Here is a 15566-nt window from a genome sequence, read left to right on the forward strand (position 1 = left end):
CAACCACGTTCAGGTCGAAAACCAGCCTGGTTTTCTCTAGTCTGCTCTTCACGAGCTTTGGTTAGGCGTCCAAGTATTATTGAAGCTAATATTTTAGACACTATATTAGTCAAACTGATCCCTCTGTGATTGTCACAGGAGGACTTTTGTCCTTTCTTATAGACTGGCACAATCAGTGATTGGGACCAGTCATATGGAATTACATCCAGTTCCCAGATTCTACCTAAGACCTCAGTCAATCTCGCTGCTAGTACTGGACCATCATCCTTAAAAATCTCAGAAGTAAACCCGTCAGGGCCTGCTGCTCTCCCTCGCTTCAGATTTCCTATAGCTTTTGTTATAAACAATAAGAGGATGCTTGTTATAGCGCTGGCGGTTCTTGTTATAACAGTCCTTTCACTTCTTACACGTATGTGGACGTTAATTTACCTTAGACGAATATCTACACTATATTCCCACCCAGCGTCTATTCTACAGGACTTCAACACAACTCAGATCAAGAACACAAGATTAGCATGACTATAGCGTCAATATATTTCCACACCAAAATCCGACACAAGAAACAGTCAATCAATAAGTGTCCATCAACAAGGTACAGTTAATACATAATAAGCATAGGGGAATATATATAACACATAACACATGTCATCCTATCTAATGTCTGACTCATCGAGACAATTAATCACTGTCATTCTCGCCCACACATCACTTTTTCAACCTCGTACAGAGTTGGAGGACTTACATCAATTTGCCATTCAGGACGACTGGGGATCGTGGGTAGCTGAAGTGTGGCTGAAGGCCAGTTGAACTGATCCCTAAAGTGTTCTGCCCATCAATCCAATCTCCCGGATTGAGAATGAATGATATGTTCATCTTTTTCCGAGACAGTTTCACTGATATTTGGGTTCCTAATACCGGTTTCTTTAACAAGTCTGAATAGCTGTCTGCTGTTACCTATTGCCGCTGCCTTTTCCATCTCTCTTGCTTTCGCTACCCGCCACTGTTCACGATCATTGTGTAGGCTGCTTATTAGCCTGCGCTTAAGCTGACTCCGCTCTTCGTTATGTTCAGAGCCAGGTGGGGTGAGTTTTCGAGCATCCATCAGTGCGATAGATGCTGCCGAGATCCATTGTTTCTTCCTAACCTCATGGTTTACCTTACTAGCGGATATCACTGCTGTTTCCACAGCTTTTCGGATGTCATTCCACGCTGCCTCGGGGTGGGCACAACTTACACGTCTGCCTGACTGTTTTTCCAGCTGTTTCTGAAATATATTCATAGCTTGCCTATCATTAAGTAGAACCCTTAGAGGCCTACCTGCAGTGCCTTTCCTACGTCCAGTAAGACGCAGACAGGCACGTGCTCGCACTAGAGAATGATCTGAATCTAAACATGTGCTCCAGAATGAGCGACAGTCTTCTATCGAGTCCCTCCATCGGTGGCTGATAACGATGTGGTCTAATTGGGTCCAACGTTGGGACGAATTCGGGGGTCGCCATGTCAAAAGATGTTTTTCCTTATGCTTAAAATTAGTATTTGAAAGAATTAGGCGGTTATCTGAGCTTAACTGCAACAGATGGTCGCCATTATCTGTTTTTTTAGCCACACCACCATAAGATCAATCCAGGTGTCTTTCCCTTTCTCTTAGTTTACCTACTTGAGAATTAGAGTCACCGGCCACTATTACTACATCAGAACGCATGGCTTTTCGGAGAAGGTCGGAAAGTTTCTTGTAGAACTCATCTTTTATATCGTCTGAGCTGCAGACAGTGGGAGAGTAGACAGAGACGATCAAGAAGCAACAACGAGTTTCCCTATCTTTCCCAGTCCTTACTTATCCGTTTAGTCGGACAGCGCACAAAAGACTGTCTACTGGGATCCAGTCTGAAAGAGCTAGTTCTGCCCTAGGACTTAATGCTATACCTAGTCCAGCGAGGCCACGGGGAGCAGCATCAGGGCTTCCAGATACACCAAGCGTGTATCGAGATGGTTCTTCATTTTGATATGGTGAGGTCAAATGAATGACGCTACTCTGGTCTTGTATGTGCGTTTCGGAGACGCAGCACACATCGATGGTGCGAGATTCGAAAGTCCTAGTTAAGGAGGCCTGTTGTTCTATTTGGCACAATGTTCGGACGTTAAAAGTTCCTACATGTAGTTTAAAGCGTGGATTCAGAAGACCAGGAATAACGTTCGGTGTACTCGAATCGTTTGCCCTAGCGGTGCGAGGTGATAAAAGGACATGAGAAGGGTTGGCCGTGGAGATAAGAGAGTTATTAGGTGTAGGAAGGATTTTAAAGTGACCAACTTGGTTTCATGTGCAATTACGGGTATGAGGGCTAGTGTCACTTCCCGGCTGCCCACACCGTGGAAGGGTATTTCTTGAGGGACCTGAAAATGAAGTTGGATTAGTATTGGTCTTAACGACCTGGGAGCGTGACCGCAGTGCTCAAGGGACAACTGCTTGAGGTCGGTCACACATGACCTTTTCGTGGGTAGTTTTTGTGTTAGCTCCGTACTTGTTGGGACCTTACCGCTGGAGACGGAAATCCGTGGGATAAGGCGAGGTGTGCATTTTTAGGGTCCACCTTTTCTAACCCCACTCCTCCTTGTGGGAAGGCAGCATCGCTGTTATGCTGGTTGTTTGAAGAAAACACCTTACTGCCGTCACACCTCTGTACAGTCGGCAGTACGACTTCGCCTTTGGACCTTAGGTTTGCTGCTTTTAGTCTTACCGCTCTTCAACCGACCTGTGTGGCATGGTAGGACCTTGAAGAACGATTGTTCCAGCCAGTATAGCTCGATTGGTTCATCACGATAGGCAAGCCCGACCACCACGTCAAGGTAGCATCAACGTCATTTAATTAGTTACGTTCTACATAATCTCAATTCTTGAAATTTACTTTATCAAGTAAAAGCAGAAAACTACAGTTTTACGTAATTGAGGCGATTGATGATAAGCGCTTAACTTCAATGATAACTGATTCGACTGTGAGACCATAAAAAAGGCTAAAAACCCCGTTGAAAACCAAAACCAGCTCGAGATAAAATAAATTTACTTTAGAACTACAAACAACCACAAATAAAGTTGAAAAATGAATCTAACAACGTAGTAAAATGAATATTTAACTATACAGCCGAATCCATAGCAACATTTGATTGCAAATGTGTGGTAGAACCTAAACGTTCTGCTTGTCTTGTCATTGTGCCTTCATATCTTGATTCTGATCTTATATTTGGATTATACAATGATTGTGTTGAAGTGGGACCATGAGCATTCTCTGCATTTTGAAATAATTCACTTTCTGCAGCCCGTAAATTCGCTTCTAAAACAGCAATTCGTTGAGCCTCTAGTGATTCTCTAAGTTTAGCCGATACTGTAGCTCCCGATGTTCCAGCTACAGTACCTCCTACGGCACCTGGAGCGATTGTACCACGACTTAAAATACTTGACTTTCCAGGTGCCATTAATGTACTAGTGGGACCAATTTGTGATCCAGGTTGATAGCTAACAAAAGTAGAAGGTATTGTTGTAAAAAGTGAAGGCACTGTTCCGGCACCTCCAATTTTTGACTCAGTAGCTGCTGCTTTACCATCATAATACGAAATGTTCCTTTGTGACGTATAATACGGATTAGTTCCTAGAAATTTTTGTCTTAATAATGGGTCTTGCATGAAACGTTTGCTTTCTACTGACAAATAATGTGTCACTAATCCAAAAATACAAAATATTGTGAAAAATCCAGCTAGTACTGCGAATGCAAAACTCCAGGATAGCATATTTAAATCGGGTCTTGGTAGCCATTCGCGATCTTTACTCATAACTCCCATGAGTATTATAACGACAACAAAACAAGCAACTAGTTGAGAATCCAAAAGAAAAAAAAGACACTTTGACATAAGTCAATCAACATGTCTACAGAAAATATATAAATGGAGTCAAGTGGAACTTAGGCAAAAGCCCTTATGTTCTGAATTAAAATTATTTAAAGAGTTGATTTTTTCTCTACGTTGGAAACCATTCTAATAGGTCAGAATATCCATCATTCAGTTAGTTGGTTAATCATGTATAATATAGAACTTAAGACAAATATATATTGTTTCAAATTACCATATCTTACAGTAACACAGTGAAAAAATTTAACTAGGTAAAAAGCATAAGGAGAAAGAAGTGGTGTCAAATACAATAAGAAACTAAATTTGACAAATTTGGATCTGAAAAAAGTAATAAGACCGGTGAATACGAAGTTGATAATGATATTAAACTGAAGATTTAGAAGGAAATACAGAGAAAATTAAACTGGTTCGAACATTAAATACGGTTATCACGCGTATTTAAACATAAACGTCTGTATCAGTTGATGTATTTCAGTTGAACAGCCAATAACCTTATAACCTAGTACCGTATCTTCTTTACGCCACTCAAAACTTCTGAATCACATCTACACGTCGTAGTGTGTGAAGGGTTAGGCAAGCGTAGTACATTTCTCAATCACTGAAGTCAATAATTATTATTGATCTCATCAATCAATTTCGGATTTAAACCAAAAGGTTTGTTCACCAAATTATTTCTTCCGAGAGCAATCCCCTGAGACCGTTTAAAACGGGAAGTGTTTCAAATAAATTGTTCGAAAATTAGTTAGTATGAGATATATACAATATTTATTATAACAAGAATTGTGGCCGATCAATTGAATAGAATTTTAGAACACCTTCATGTATATATAAAAGTAATTTTGAATTATCAGTATCGTTTTAAGTGATATAACATCAGTTGCCCCCTACAGTATGAAAGTCAATACAGCATTACCATTAGAGTGCATCACTTTAGGTTATTACATCTCATTTCAACAAAGTTATAACAAATCAACAAGACAATCAGGATAAGATGAGAGATAACATCGAAAGCAATGGAAATCTTAGCATGAAATATACGGTTCTGAGGAGACAAATATAATCGAAGATTAAAAATCAGCAATGGTATTAAACAAGATTTAAGACTATTACTGCTCCACAATGGTCTATTTTGCCCCATGTCATGCAGCATCCACAACCACTGATCGGAGTACTGCAACAAACCCATTCAAGATGTTTGCACCCGCCAACATTGGTCAGAATGACAACCATTGACCTCACGAATTGAAGCCATGCCTTAGTATGCTCCCTCGTAGGTTTCTTCAACCCAAATTTATGTTACCTAATATTGTATCTCAGAATATGCAACGATCCTAACTGGATCTAGCAATAGACATTTATATATACATGTAAACTATTTTATTTATTTGATGTATTTTTGTTTATGGCTGTATCACTTCAGTTAGATTGAGCAACTGTATACTTTGAAAATGAATTTTATCACAAATTGACAAAACCAGGAGAAATATTGGAAACTACACAACACTGGACAGCTCTTTTGTTTTCATTTCAGACAATTTAGGAATGCTCATCCCCGTTCTTCAATCTAGGTACTTAATGATTACTGGCTTGCTCATGACTACCTCTAAGATGGCTTTCTCAAAATATGAAATAAGTTCAGATTTTTCCTGGACACCAGTGAGACACCTGGTTTACCAGGATGAAAAATGGAACGGTACTCTTTCGTTTACAGTTGACATTGACTCTATTAGATACTTATCCAGTGGCTAATTTACCACAGGTCAACTCAATTCACACCAAGAGTATGTTATCAGCCTGAACAGCATGTATATTATTATGCAAAATGCGGGTGATATGAAAAATATCTATTACAAGTCCGGATAGCTAACCATCTGTCTGGAAAGTTGGTCAAACACCGTTATGTTTTACTAAACGACGAAATTCTAGTGAGAGATTTGTAATGAGCGAATGCAATCAAGCCAGAAGCGAGACAGCAACTCACCGGTGACATTGAGTGACGACCACTTTACACAACAGCTTGACAAGAGTTGAGGATCTAGACTAATTGATTATAGAAGGGTGGTCTGCAGGTAATGTGGTCAATGACCCCTCAGCTTATGTCAGTTCGCGACATAGCGAATCTCAAAATATGATTGTCGAAACTAAAATGTAGGCTAGTGTGACTCAGATCTGTGATCCAATAAATATCTTCTTCAATACAGTCGGCGTGTAATAAAGTGGAGAATTATAAGCTTATATGATATAATGTAATTGCAAAAATACTTACGAGCAACAGATTGTAATCCCATTACAACAAAATGTGGCTTTCTTTCTTTAGTTCCATAAACTTCACATAAGACAAGAATTATCATTAACAATCCAGCTAAATTGCATATTAAACTTATGATTGATAATATCTGAACAAGATAGAACCATGCTAAAATAAAATAAAATGTATTAGTTCAATAATATCGGCTAAACAATTGATTGCATAACTTTCCATGCTGGATCTAAGGTCTTTTGTAAGGAATTATGTAAAATAATTAAATAACCAAAAGCAGGCATTATTTTGTGATTTTACTTTACAATAATATTCAATTCAACATTGCTTAGCATACAAACAATGCTTATAAATTACTTTTACAAGGGGCTCGTTACAAATTGCATAGTTTAATGCTAAAGTACCCAACTCCGAAACGAATTGACGTACGTTATGGCCTCAGAGACTGAATGCATTAGAATAAAGATCACCTGTGTAAAAATGCGTGTCGACAACCGATTGTACTTTAAATTACGAGTGTCATTTAACATTTCAAACAACAAAAGCAAAGTGACACTCAGTTTCCTACAAACAATTAAAAACAAGTAATGTGAACCAAGTCTAATCTGATATTCTATATCTCTCTGATTAGTTATTCGGTATAGCAACAGTATCACCAGGCCTTATTAACTAAAAGGGCAGGTAAGACACACATATTTAGCAACAAATTTGATAATATTGTTTTTTATGTTGCCTCCAAATGCCCTGGTATGGCCGAGGGTGGGAAGAGTCAACTCTCCTTCTCGAAATACTATCACATGGCCACGCGTATACAGCCACTGCCAAGAAAGTCCTACTCATCATCTCGCAGTATTACTGTTGCTTACGAAATTCAGAGGACGAAAAGCGAATGTTCGGCGCTTTAACCGGGTTGGTGGATATGGAAAGTTCACCTGGAGGAGTTGGAAAACCCTGATTCCAAACCAATGGTGCACATGGACTACAGGATCCTGAGGGAACAAATGGCGTATGAACCAATTGTCGGTGACCGGCTACCATGGGACTACATCTGCTGACGTTGTTCCACTGTCTTGTGGATCAGACCTTTAGGTCAAAGGCTCGGGTGTGGCCCCCTAAGGAAAACACCTGCCTCGGTTTGAGCATCCGTGAAGTATTACAGCCTATTCACCAATCAAGTGACTTGTGTGATGCATATATATTCGGTGCCCCTTTGTACCAATTTTCATGTGTTCAGATAAATACATAAATAGTTTGTAAGTACAAATTTCATGAAGCAGGCTTACATAAGTCTAACCACTAAACAATAAGATAGCAAATTTTAAACATATCAACGCCATTTCTACTGAACATACGCCCGAACTCGGGGCCACTGAAAACTTAAGGAACATCGGTGGAATATAAATTAAAACATTGAATTTATCATACTCTAAGATAAATTGAAACGACTGGTTAAGTACTTTGAAAACAAGCGATTCAATTAGGCCTGTGAGATAATTACGGACGTAACTTCAACATTTTCAACTTAATTTTTGAGATGGTCAGGAAACTTTAATATGTAAATGAATTTTGTAAGGCTATCCATTGTTTAGACTTTGTCAAACATATATGTCAGTCATTATTTATTGCGAAATTTTGCTTGGGTTTTAATGTTGCTTTGTCGATAATCTGTAGCTTCTTTACAGTTAAACATCCTAATCTAAATTAAATGTGTACCTTTTAAGCAAAAACGTGGGGTTGTTAGATTTTGAATTACTTTCCAGAAAACGGAATTCGTGGAATAAATAGTTTCAATATTATCCGGTTCAAAACATGCAAGCTATTTAGTTTTTTTATCAAAAGTGATGTAACACACCATGCAATAGTTAAATAATAAACCATTTGAACTTTACGGTCAATATATATGTGAAAGCACTTACGTGGATTTAACCAAAATCTGATATATTTGTATTCTGGATAATATATATACCAACATCCTTGATACGCTTTAGATACATAGTCTTCTGGGAAGATAAACTGCTCAAAGCAAACTTCCCACAAACCAAGCCTTTGAAAACCGAGATTTGACTCTGATTTCGAAACAATCCAGAAGGGTGAAACAAATCCAATAATATTGGAAATAGCAGCAAGAAAGGAAAAGGTAACAGCCATTGAAAATGATATATGTTTACGCCTGATGGTACCCAGCTTCATTTTCCGGATTTCCCAGAGTTTTGAAAAGTCGCGCTAAGACTACGCACCTGATGATATCCAAACAATGAAGCTAAACAAAGTTCTAAAATTAAACGACAGTTTTTGAAGATGCTGAATAGCGACGTATTCGTACACATATTCAGTTTCAATATGCTCTCTCTGAAGTGTTGACAACTTCTAATACTTTTGAGAAACAGTATAAGTCATTTCAAATATGCAAGTAGCTCTTAGATTCGGTTTTCAGACTTGTGTAGTAAGGACAGAAGGCCAACAGCCTGTGTTTTTCTTTTTCTACTGGGCTTCTGTGAATGTCTAGTTTTCTTTTTGAATGAGTCAATTGAAGGTGCGGTCATCACTGCTTCGAGTAACATGTTCCAAGAATAGATGACTCGGTGTATACCTCAGGTATTTCGTTTGTTCTTGGCTTTTCTACTCATCTGCCCTGTCTTCTGAGTTGTCTCACTCTGCTAGCATTCTCACAGAGCTGGATGGACTCTTTTTAATTACGGAAGATAACTCAATTCTGAACTATTTACATATAGACTGTGAACTTCATACACTTTGATAAAATCTGTGTTAAGTATTCATGTTATGTATGATCATATTTATATGATAATTCATATTCATATAATTACATATTCATCTTGGCTATCCGACAGAACTATACTCTATCATTTTCAAACCATATATAATCATATTTGACGAAGAATTGCATTCCATATTTTCATACTAATCCTTATATCGTGTTTGGATGCTACAACCCACATACTTTATGTATTTACATGATCTTTTCATACCCCTACCTTACATCAAAAAAATGTATGATCGTGTATGATAGAGCAACATACTCACGTTTTTATATATTATTCTTTAAATTGTATTTCGATACTATAACTCATTAATTTCCGTAGTTATCTGTTCAATTCGGTGAGTCCGTCATAGTTTTCGGTCAGTATTTTTATCCAAAAAGCTGTTTCATATGTTTGGTCGCAAAGCATCATGGTAATAATCTACTGGATTACTTATTTCTGCACCACCCAATTTTAACTATTGCAGGCTTTCGGTTTATATATGTACCACATACCGTACCCAATTTGATTGATGGGTACTAATTATTTACAGTTTTCAATTACTTTACTATGCAAGGCTATCTTCCCGTGTAATATATGTGTCAAAATTTACAAAATGTGCACCTTTATGTTCTATTTTGCCTCCACACATATTCTGACGTACATACCGAAATTCTGCTACGATATTCGTGCCATTCTCCCCTCTCTTTTTTTGAAACCTTCACTAATCCTCACGATATATTCACTCTTGTTTCGAACGTAGATCTTGATTTCTAGACTGTCTTGAGCCCACAGCCTTGACCTTTTCACCCATTCCTATCTCCAACATTTTGTTCGATCCATCTGCTACTTATCACTTTCTTATCATTCCACAAAAAGCAATTGAGGACCCATGCTTCTAGGTGTCCAGCAAAACGTAGGAAAACGACCCGATCTAATACTAATACCGACAGTTTCAACGAGACGAGCTACTCCATTCATCTGGAAGCAGAATGACTTATACCAATTATCTTTATTCCAGACATTTTGAAAACTCTATAGATAAACATTGATGATAATCACAACTGCAACCATGTGAATGATATGAGAAAGTTGCAAGCTGACATGAAAATTCTCAATCCGCTTAAGTATCTCATCAACTCCGACCTCGCAGAGACTCCAGATCATATGAATGACATAAATAATTTTTTAGATCGTGTTACTTCAGATGTACTTGAAAGAATAAGACGATTTAGCAATGCAATTGTGTTTAATATACCGGACACATGCCCATCAAATATATCAAGTCCAATCTGCTTAGAGCCGGAAATATGGCACATGTACCATATGCGTGCAGAAGATTAAAAAGTCACCATTGTACGCACTCATCGATCCTGTTCAAATTTAACTCGTCCGTAGACGCCACTGAGTTTCTGACTTCCTCCAATTGTATGAAACAGAAACAGGTTTTTAGGAGTATTATGATTCTTCCAGATAGAACATCATGCCAGCGAAAAGCAGGAAGAGCTGGTTACAGACCACCAGCGTCAAACTCCCAAACGCATCATAATCCTAATGGTCATAAAATTAAGTCCGGTTCTAAGAGGACATCTAACTTTAAAAATATGCAACCGCTGATAAACTCTCCTGAATCCCTTAAAGTTCAAATCCTAGAAGAAAGTAACCCCGATGTTGATGGTGTCCATCCTCCTTAGAATGCTGACGAATCGGATAATACTGTCCGAATTCCTGTCAATGTGACACCCAGTTACAGTAACTGTGCAACGCATGATGGAGAAAATAGTCATAACATTTATGTAAATGACCATGCACTGAACGTCGATATATTCGAACCTTGCAAACGGTCGCAAGTATGTTTAACAACACTCGATTCTCCCCAAATTACGAAGGAGCTAAAACAAATCACAAACCTCGGAAATAAATGTCTGAAACGTGTCACACATACGTCACGTATAAAAGGTAGTCGGCATTGTAAATGACAACTTGGTCGCACACATAGACCTGATAGCCTTCTTGGTCTGGCTCCCAATACAAACACTATGTACCTATCAGATATTATAGTCAATAAAAATCGGGAAACTTTTTTGGAATCCCATCGGCTTTTCAACTGGCAACTGTGAACATATTACAAATGATGAAAAATTTGTTGAATCTACTCCCCCTCGCAACTCAGTTCATACTATAGCCGATCCTGAGAGCATTCATGGGACTACAAATTGTGATCTTTGCTCTAATCTGCTTCAGTAAGATACCCCTAAGTCCTTTATTTTTTCGTTCAATTCCCGCTTACTCAACTTAAAACCCTCTTATTTCTTGTAAATCGAACCATTGTACTTATTACGAAAACATGGTGTAAATCATCAATGTCTGACCACTCCTTGCATGTAGATAACTACATTTTCTTTCGAACCGATGGACGTCATGGAATAGGAGGCTGTTCAACTGTCTATGTCCTTTCGGATATCCAGGCATGTAAATCGGAGAGTGCATCACTTGATGCTATAGATGGCTCCACTTGGGTCACCGTAAATTTAGGATCGAAAAATTATCTACTGGTGGGATGCATATACAGACCACCTCATGTGGATACTAACTTTGATAGATGACTAACAAACATACTCTCCATTGCTTTGCACCAACCGAATGCGTCTAAAATCATTGTGGGTGATTTTAATCTGCCGACTATCACATAGAGTTCGACTTCGGTACCAGGCCAATATTACAAGTTAGTTGAAACATTAGAACTTTGTGGATGGATCCGATGAGTCCGAAAACCTACTAGGAGAAATGATGTACTTCATTTATCATTTATAATCAACATCGACTCTATCTCAGTGCACATCAGCCATGAGCTTTTTATGAGTGATCATAGAGTCGTAAACACTACAAAATTGAACTATAATGGTGCAATAATGTGCAGAAACAGACAGTTTGATTGACAAACTTAGAAACGTACTGAAACTCTTATTCCTTGTTTATCATAGGAACCTTATTTTACTATGGATTGTAAGATCCAAACCTAGTTTCCAACCAGGTTTGATTTGTTGAATAACTGACGAGTAAAATTAGAGACGCGCACCCCCCAATAGAAATCAGAACAAGGTGTTTTGGGGGTAATAACGGTTCTAAAATTCATCATATATACAAATGTACAAATTTACCTAAACAAATATTACCACCCAGTTATTCAACCAACAATTGATACCAAAATATTCAATCTAAATTACAATGAATAGCAAAGTGGTAAGAAACATATGAAAAATACCGAAAACACCAAAAAGTAAGTGTTATTCTATCCTTTCTGGATAGATCAAGTAAGATTCCGTTTGAGCGGCTGTTCTATAACACAAAGTGTTCCAATATCTGTGAAAGTGCTCCAAATTACACCCAAAAATGCACGATCCCAGTCAAAATCAAACCGCACAATCAAAAAGCGAGCAGTCAATATGGCAGCCGCCAGAATAATAAAAATTGAAACAAACTGAATACAGTTCAGTAAGGAACATAGAGACTCAATAAAAAAGATAAGAAAACCAAGAAAATTAAACGTTACAGACTTAATTAGCATCAAAAAATTTAACAATATATGCAAACAAAGAAACCACAAGGAGGAAATCACAAATGTATGCATGGAGGGATTTTCACTTTCAAAGTGGATCTAACACGGATAACATTACCACTGCGCCTTCCGATTTATATCACAGCCTAACATATTGCCTTGACTGCACTGCTCCAATTATTGGTCATGTGGCTTATAACGCTTATAGGTGCCAAAGTACTTCTAAAACCTCTAAAAGAAAGCTAAGAAAATTGAAACACCGCTACCACTAGCATCATGACGTGTATGCACTTGAGAGTATACTTAACTCGATCGACAGAAATGCTTCATCTAAATGCAAGTATCTTATGAATACATAAACTAAATCCCTAGGTAGTAAAGACCATAGTTATCGATACTTCGACTTTTCAAATCTCGTATGAAATCAAATTCGTTTGGCATGACTAAATTCTGCATAGTTAGCGGAAGCACTGTCGACGACCCTGGTACTATTTTTGAACTATTCAGTCAGCATTTCTTCCAGTGCGGTGACGCTGAAACTGAGACCTCTATCAACATATTTCCAATGTTGACATCTAGACATCTATCCAAAATTGATTTCCTATCTACCAACATCAAACAGACCATAGCTACCCTGAAAAAGTCTTATGACGGTTGACCTGACGGGATTCCATCATGATTTCCGATATATGGTAGTACAGAATTCCCATTATTCTGTTTAAAACTGTTTAACCTATCTATGGAATATGGAGTCTATCCATCTGTATGGAAAACATCTCTAATCACCCCTAGATTTCAAACGGTATCACATAGTGATATTGCTAATTGTATGCCCATTAAGTTGATAACTGTACTATCAAGAACCATGGAAGAAGTCATCCACAAACAGCTGTTATCATTTTCACTTTCAGATGGCCTGGTCAGCCCATCCCAACACGGGTTTATGACTGAACCCTCATGCTTCACACCGCACCTAGAATTTTTTGACCAAATTGTCCAGAGAAGAGATGTTGGTCAGTTAGTGATAATTCTGTACTTCCATTTTAGCAAGGCTTTCACACAAACTTCTGCTTCCAAAACTCCATTGCCTTAACCTAAATCTGGCTATACACAAACACACACTGAAACCTTTCAACACTGTTCGTGACTTGAGTTTGAGATATAACAACAGTTCGAACTTTTCCGAGCACATTGCATCTCAAGTATCCAAAGGTAGAAAGCTCATTGGATTCATAGTGATAAAGTTGAATAATATCGAATCAAGATTATTATTATGCAGAAATTGTATCTCACCCATTCTTGAATATGGCATTTTAGTTTACAGTAATTACAGACTTAACGATCTGATCGAAATTGAAGGTGTTCAAAGAGGGTTCACTAAAGCTGGTTTGTGGTGTTCTTACAGCAAGGAATTTCTCTAAAGATGTCAACAACTGAAATTAGGACCTCTCTGGATCAGGTGTATCAAATTAAACCTTGTCTTTATCTATCGGATTATTCTTACTCTTCGGCATCCACCCCTTCGTATTCTATGATATCATCCCACAATCTACGCAATAAGGAAAATATTCTACCGATTCCGAGAACCTACACAAACTTACGCCAAAATGTTTTCGTTATTTGCTACTCAACAGTGTGGAACAGGCTGCCAGAGAACTTGCGATGCACTGAAAATACGACCCGGTTCAGCCGTCTCCTTGACGATTTTCTTTCCGAAAGTGGACTGTGTCATCTATCGAATATCAATGTGTTTAACAATAATTTATGCAAACGAGGTCCGTCAACTATCTACTTGACTGAAAAACAAATTAGGACTTTTGAAACTTTTCTCGTTTGCCTTATTTTCTTTCTATTCATCTTGATATCCAAAGTTCGCTTATGTTCTATTTATGGTAATAATTATTTTTCTGAATGGTCCCTCGACACATTAGACACTCTTTCTGTCCTTTCTTTTCCTCTTAAACATCCAAAGTCTATGACTAGAAACAAATTATCTTATGTTACTATCTGTTAAATCGTGTGGGTGCGTACGTGCCCTGTTTCATATATGAACGTGCTAAGACCGCCAATCAGAGAACAGTGAATTTATTGATCGACCAACGATACACAAGACGCGCATGAACAGTCTTGAGTATTTGTCAGTCCTGCTTTCTGTCTAGCCCAGTCAATTAAGTACAGAACACCAATAACAGCCTCTGTAATATGAATCATTATTCTCAAACATATTGGGTTTATATACTAGCCAAATAGACCACATCGTACCACAAAATAGAAAATAACATTTGTACAATATTTGGCCAAATGTGGCTGTGAATAGGGGGAACAGTAATGAATGGACTGGGGATAACTCAAGAATGGTAAGTCGTATAATAATAGTCTATAGATCAAAATAAAGCTTAGGATAAGAGGGGCACCAATATGAATAGTTTAGTTACTTAGCAATTATACAATAGGAAATATACATATCATATTGGTCCATAAATAGTCCTCAAAGTTACCATTCACAATTCTCCACAAGATACAACACTATCAAGTAAACTCGGATTCGTTTTATCTTAACTACATACATACAACACATAGAAATTTACATTTTTTATCCTTTGCAATGAATTATGGCATTTATAGCATCGTTCTAAACTAATATTGAACATGAGTTTATGCTAATATCAAGTTTTACTCAGTATCCTATTACATAAGTGTATGTATATTTACTCAAATGGACTTTTAAAAACGTTTTTTTCAAAGCTGGTGATTTACTTCAGAGGTTCATATTATCATGCTTGAACCCTCTCACTAAGTGTTCACCTTTTCTTCTTTCAAAATTTCTTTTCTTCTCTTTCTTCTAAATAAACATTATTTTTAAGTATCCGAAGTTCGTAATTAAGACGATATCTTATGTTTTACTTAAATTGACTTCTCAGACTCGTTTTATCTTCACAATTTATGTATGGCTCATACATATTGATATTTGATTATCATTTGCACGTAATTAAGACTATCATGGCATCTCTCCAGACCGTTGCTGTACAAGCACTGATTTTACCGTCATATCTCACTGCGATAACAAGTTATATTCTTACTTATTTATTTA

At 37.6% G+C, this 15566-nt stretch overlaps 1 protein-coding gene across 1 annotated transcript; it reads right to left on the bottom strand.

The window, feature by feature from the left end:
• Positions 1-3129: 3129 nt before the first annotated feature.
• Positions 3130-8305, bottom strand: Smp_130910 (hypothetical protein; the record flags this gene model as incomplete). The annotated part of the gene is made up of 3 exons (XM_018792947.1): positions 3130-3860; positions 6164-6313; positions 8074-8305. 3 exons carry the CDS (start codon positions 8303-8305, stop codon positions 3130-3132), a joined length of 1113 nt encoding a protein of 370 aa, XP_018647508.1.
• Positions 8306-15566: the final 7261 nt, after the last annotated feature.

Source organism: Schistosoma mansoni, chromosome 1 (genome assembly GCF_000237925.1).
Source record: "Schistosoma mansoni strain Puerto Rico chromosome 1, complete genome".
Classification (NCBI taxonomy): domain Eukaryota; kingdom Metazoa; phylum Platyhelminthes; class Trematoda; order Strigeidida; family Schistosomatidae; genus Schistosoma; species Schistosoma mansoni.